General features: G+C 35.4%; 1 protein-coding gene across 2 annotated transcripts; it reads right to left on the bottom strand.

Moving 5' to 3' along the window:
• Positions 1-1630: 1630 nt before the first annotated feature.
• On the bottom strand, positions 1631-4663 carry LOC105790195 (uncharacterized). Of its 2 annotated transcripts, none has more exons than XM_012617668.2 (5): positions 4290-4663; positions 2784-3483; positions 2463-2700; positions 2194-2256; positions 1631-1812 (listed from the first exon to the last, which is right to left on the bottom strand). In XM_012617668.2, the coding sequence occupies exons 1-5, from the start codon at positions 4621-4623 to the stop codon at positions 1750-1752; spliced, it is 1398 nt and encodes a 465-aa protein (XP_012473122.1). In that variant the 5' UTR covers positions 4624-4663; the 3' UTR covers positions 1631-1749. The 2 variants fall into 2 exon arrangements, with proteins under 2 accessions (XP_012473122.1, XP_012473123.1); XM_012617669.2 differs by having other exon boundaries at positions 2784-3480.
• Between the last annotated feature and the right edge of the window lie 282 nt (positions 4664-4945).

Raw genomic sequence — 4945 nt, 5'->3', positions numbered from 1 at the left:
GTTATATCTTTACTAATAAACATAATTATTCAATAGATATCTATTTGAATAATTATAACTATTCGTTAATAATCAAGTGGCATAATTTTTGAATTTAAGAGAATAACCAAGTGATATAACATTTGGCTACTTATCACTTTTCATTTTCAACACTATTGAAACGCTATATATATATTGAAAATGTTCCAACATTCAAGTTATTGCAAAGAATGTGATTGGAGTTACCGATTGAGTCTTAACTTGATTAGTATTAATATTGTTGCCAGTGTAGGAGGACATGAGTTCGAGTACTTTGAAACTTATTATCCTCCAATTTCATCTCCATTCTCAATCTAGTCCCCATCATTACAACTTGTCAAAAGAATGGTACTTTAGAACCTTCATGTTCCACCACCAATGGTGTAGGCGATTCGGCCCCCTCGTGGTTGACGCATTGCTTGAACAATGGACGGCTACACAATTCAATGTTACCGTTGTAGGAATCATTATCAAAAGTATAAAATTGTTTCCCATGGAGAATTGGTCCAACAAGATAATTTTTTCAAAGATTTAACACTTCAAGAAATGTCAAATTCATCATTTGAGAAGAAATCCTGCTACTGAGCTTGTTTGATGATAGACATTTTTTTAATTACATTACTACAACAAATTTAATCTAAAAAAAGTTTATATTATTAATAGAACTTGAATTTTGAAATTTAAAAAATAAAACAAGTCCCTTGCATTGACAAAAACAGCTAGAAATTAATAGGATAAAGTCTAGACCTTTTGTTTTGATAGATATTAAATTATTAATGAGGAGATTTTTGACTTAGGTGATCAATCATCTTTAAAAAGGGAAAAAAATCTATCTTGTTTTACACACTAATAACTTCAACAAATTATTTAAAATCCATAATTAGAACATATCCGTATACAACAATCAACCCATGCTCGAGTGAGTATTTACACTTCTATGACCTATTTCTAAGTCAGAAACATAGTTTAAGGTGAGTTTGGATAGGCGGTGGGGTGCAGTGCAGTACGTTTAGCTTACTTTTTGTCTCATGTTATAGTATCTAATCTCACCGCTACCGTTATTTTTACACTAACCACAAATAAACTCAACATCCATCCAAATCCACCCTTAAACAATTAAAATTTCCTCTCCATCCTCAATTAATCTTCATATTTTGGCCTATAAAAGGACCTTCCATTGTCTTCTACTCTCACAAGTTTTCTACAACATAAACACATATAGTACAATGGTTAATTTGAATGGATAGGAAGTGGGAACCAATTACAGGGGTCTCTGAACTCCAAACTTGAAAAGGAAGGGATGGTAGGTAGCTGCCAGTTCATGAATGCCCCTGGATGCATACATTAGTATGCATTGATATCGGAAGCCAGGCCGAGGATGCACAGGGTTTGCATGAACTGGGAAACGTTTTTACCTTGATCTTTTTCGGCATTGGAGTGAATGGATCTCGGTTGCCGTTTTCTCCCTTGCTTTTCTGGGATTTTGATCTGCAAATGATAAATAAACTTGCCAAGCCTTCTTAGGAGATCAGTAAAACATATTGTCCAATTAATAACTCAAAAGAATTGGTGTAGAATGGGATCTTTTCTAATTGAATTGTTAAGAAAAGTAAAATTTAAAATTGCATCACCATGTTATTGAAAGAAAGCAAAGTAAAAACACACCATTGAAAAATGTATGTTACAAAATTTACAGCACAAAGTGGACTAAACTAAACACAATAGCCTTCTTCATCCTTTCTTCTTCTTCACTTTGCTTTTCTTTTTTGACTTCCTAAAGTCACCTCCACTCTCCTGTTACAAACAAAAGTGGATTTAATTAAGATACCAGCATAAACCAATGTTCTGGTATACCATACGAAACCGCCATTAGATGAACCAGCAAAAAATAAGCCGGTCTAAGACTAAACAGTAGCTATCATATTTAATTTTTCTTTAACACTAGAGTAAATATCATTGAGAACATATCAGTTGACTGAAAACCAAAGGTCAAACCAGTTTGGCATTTTTAGCCTTTGCATAAACTTCAAGATTAATTTCTATAGAACATCAATGCCTTTATAGACCTTGGTCTATGGCATTGCCTCTAAGAAAAGAGGCAAATTAAGGATATTCAAGCTAAGGGCAGGCCAGGGGCTTAAATTTCAGAGAAGTAGAACTGTTTCAATATGTTACCTTCCGATAATGCCTATAGGCCTTGTGACCTGACAATTCCTGTCCAGTCCTGGTAATGTAAACCTGCCGCAGAGTACGAGAAGATTAGAATAAGATTTACATTTATCAAAATGAAAATACTGAAGCAAATTTGGTAAATAAAGTAAAAGACGTTTCTTCAAATGCAAATGATTGGTATTCATAGGTGCATGGGCTACACATCTATGGTTAGCCATTGATGTGTTAGAATAGGAGCAATAAAAAGTGAACCGTTAAGAGTTTCAACATACCTTCCTCCCCTCTGGAGATGTATACCAGTGGCCAGCAGGTTGACCGCTAGCATGAACTCTTCTCTTCCCAGCATTCTTCGGAACAGCTGCACTGGTTTTTGGATTTACCCATCCTTCGAAAGCACCATTTTCAGCATTTGGTTTCTTTGATTTGCTGCTTCTACTTGTTGAGCAATTCTTGCCACTGCCTTTTCGAGATCCTCTCTGTTTAGATGATTCTCCTTTGTTGAATTGATTCCTGCAGTGACATTAAGCCTATAATGAATAGTGAACAAAGTGAAGTTCGATATAGAAAAACTAATGCATGTAAAAGTTACTCACTTAAAATCCATAATTGAGACAGTAGGTTGTTGATGTCCTCCATTGTCAGCCATGCTCAAGGGGGAGAAGAAGGGTAACCGACTACGGACTAAGTTTTGGATCCTTGGATCAGCATGGAAAAAGTAGCGATGTGCTGGAGGCAAGGGGTCATCCAAATCCTGAAGCTGCTCCGTCTTTTGGCTCCCAAGTTCCTGTGAAGATAAGTCTGCCTTTCGGCTCCCGAGTTTCTGAGAAGCACTCTTGTGGTTCAAAGATTGAAAATACTCTTTGCATACCTCATCGAATGCAGGTGTTTGAACACAAGAACTATTCATTAGAGAGATATCTTTCCATAAATCCTCATTTTGAGGTGTACCAAATGATCTCTTTCTCTTTCTGTCACTGGCTGTAGATTGTTGTTCCTTAGACAGTGGATCGCTTTTACAAGCTCCTTTGCCAGTAAAGTCACAGTCAGAGGGATCATCATCAGAGTCAGAGTCAAGTAATTGGAATCTTCGAAGAGGACTGATGGTTAACTTTGGAAATGTCAACCCATCATGGCTGGCCTCTAAACTTGCAGAAGCAGAGGCAACTGATGCTTGTCCCGCTTTCCTTGAACTCGATTGGCTGGAAGATTGAGTGGTTACAAGCCCAAGTTTCTTCAATGGGATCTTGGAACTGCTACATATAGAATGATACTGTGTTGATGAATCAACATCTGCTAATAAAGATAAAACTTTATAAACTCAGCAACAATCCGAGTATATAAACGGGAACACACGCACAAATTACTAATTTACAAACAAAAGATTGGAACCCGATATAAACAGTGAAAATACATGCTTCAAGACCATGTAATCTGAGCTCTTCTTTTTTCTTCAAATACTGCTTTTGAGGCATACCCATATCGGACAAATATAGGTATACAAGAATCAACCCGAGCTCAAGTAACATAAGTTTAAAATTACTCAACTGCAATAGTAACTACACTTCTACGGACTACTTCCTAGTTAAAATAATAGCTTAAACAATTATCAAATGCTCATTATCCTATGAACCGAATTCAAGTTACTGCTAAGAATGTGATTAGATTTAGATCAACATAGCGACTAATCCTCCGACTGAAATGCTATTTCACAAATATACTAACGCGCATACCATAGATAGCCTCAGGGAAATCCTTATCCTCTCCATTTATTGACAATCATTCCACCATAATCGATCTCAGAATATTAGCAGAATAACTATACTTGCAACCCCATTAAAATTAAGATATATTCTCTAATCTTTCTTTTGATTCTCAGAAAACTTTCTTTTCCCTCACTCTTTTAATTTCACATTACATCTCTTCTATCTCCACTTTCCCTTCCCAATTTAATTTCCTACTATAGATTACGTAATATGTCTAAAAAAATGGGAACCCAGAAAATTTAGCTTTAAACGCAAAATGAAAAGCACAACCCACTTTAAATTAAGCAACATATCATCAAAAATGGAAAAAATTGCTAAATAATAAGAAGAAATTACCATTTTTTTCCTGGGATGAAGAGAACTCTTCAATGTCATCGTCCCCATTATCCCAAACCAACGTCTTTTCTGATTCTTTCTTCGCTGCCGAAGATTCATCAGCGGCCCGACGTAGCCGCTTTAAGACGCGAGGTGGGTCGGGTCGAGTATCCGGATCCGAATCCATAACTTGTTCAGACTCGAACTCATCAGCATTTTCTTCGATAATGTTGAAGCTTGCAGAAGGATTCGGAGCTAAGATAGGTTCGAGATGGTCCTCGGCCGGTAACTGGGGCTCCGAATCGGCGTCGAAATCAAGCCCGAGAGAGAACGAAGGAGCATCGAAGTTCGCCATTGAAAGAGCGAAAAATGTTTTTGAGGGTTTTTGGAGGGAGTTCTTAATTTTATATTTGAGACAATTAGGTGGGAAAATTATTGATTAATAAATTAAATTTTGAGACATTTATTATACAATTTTTAAAAATTATATGTGGAATATAAAAAAATATTTTATTTACCAAAAATCATATTAAGAAAATTTATTTTGTGTATTTCCAAAAATAAAGATTAAAAATTTTCATATTTTAAATTAAAATTATAAATTAATTATTAGTCACTAATATGAGTACGTGTCAAACACGAATATAGTTAAAAAAAATTTCAAATTTTCACATATT

Source organism: Gossypium raimondii, chromosome 8, assembly GCF_025698545.1.
Source record: "Gossypium raimondii isolate GPD5lz chromosome 8, ASM2569854v1, whole genome shotgun sequence".
In the NCBI taxonomy this organism is placed as follows: domain Eukaryota; kingdom Viridiplantae; phylum Streptophyta; class Magnoliopsida; order Malvales; family Malvaceae; genus Gossypium; species Gossypium raimondii.
This window is presented reverse-complemented; position numbering and strand designations above follow the sequence as displayed.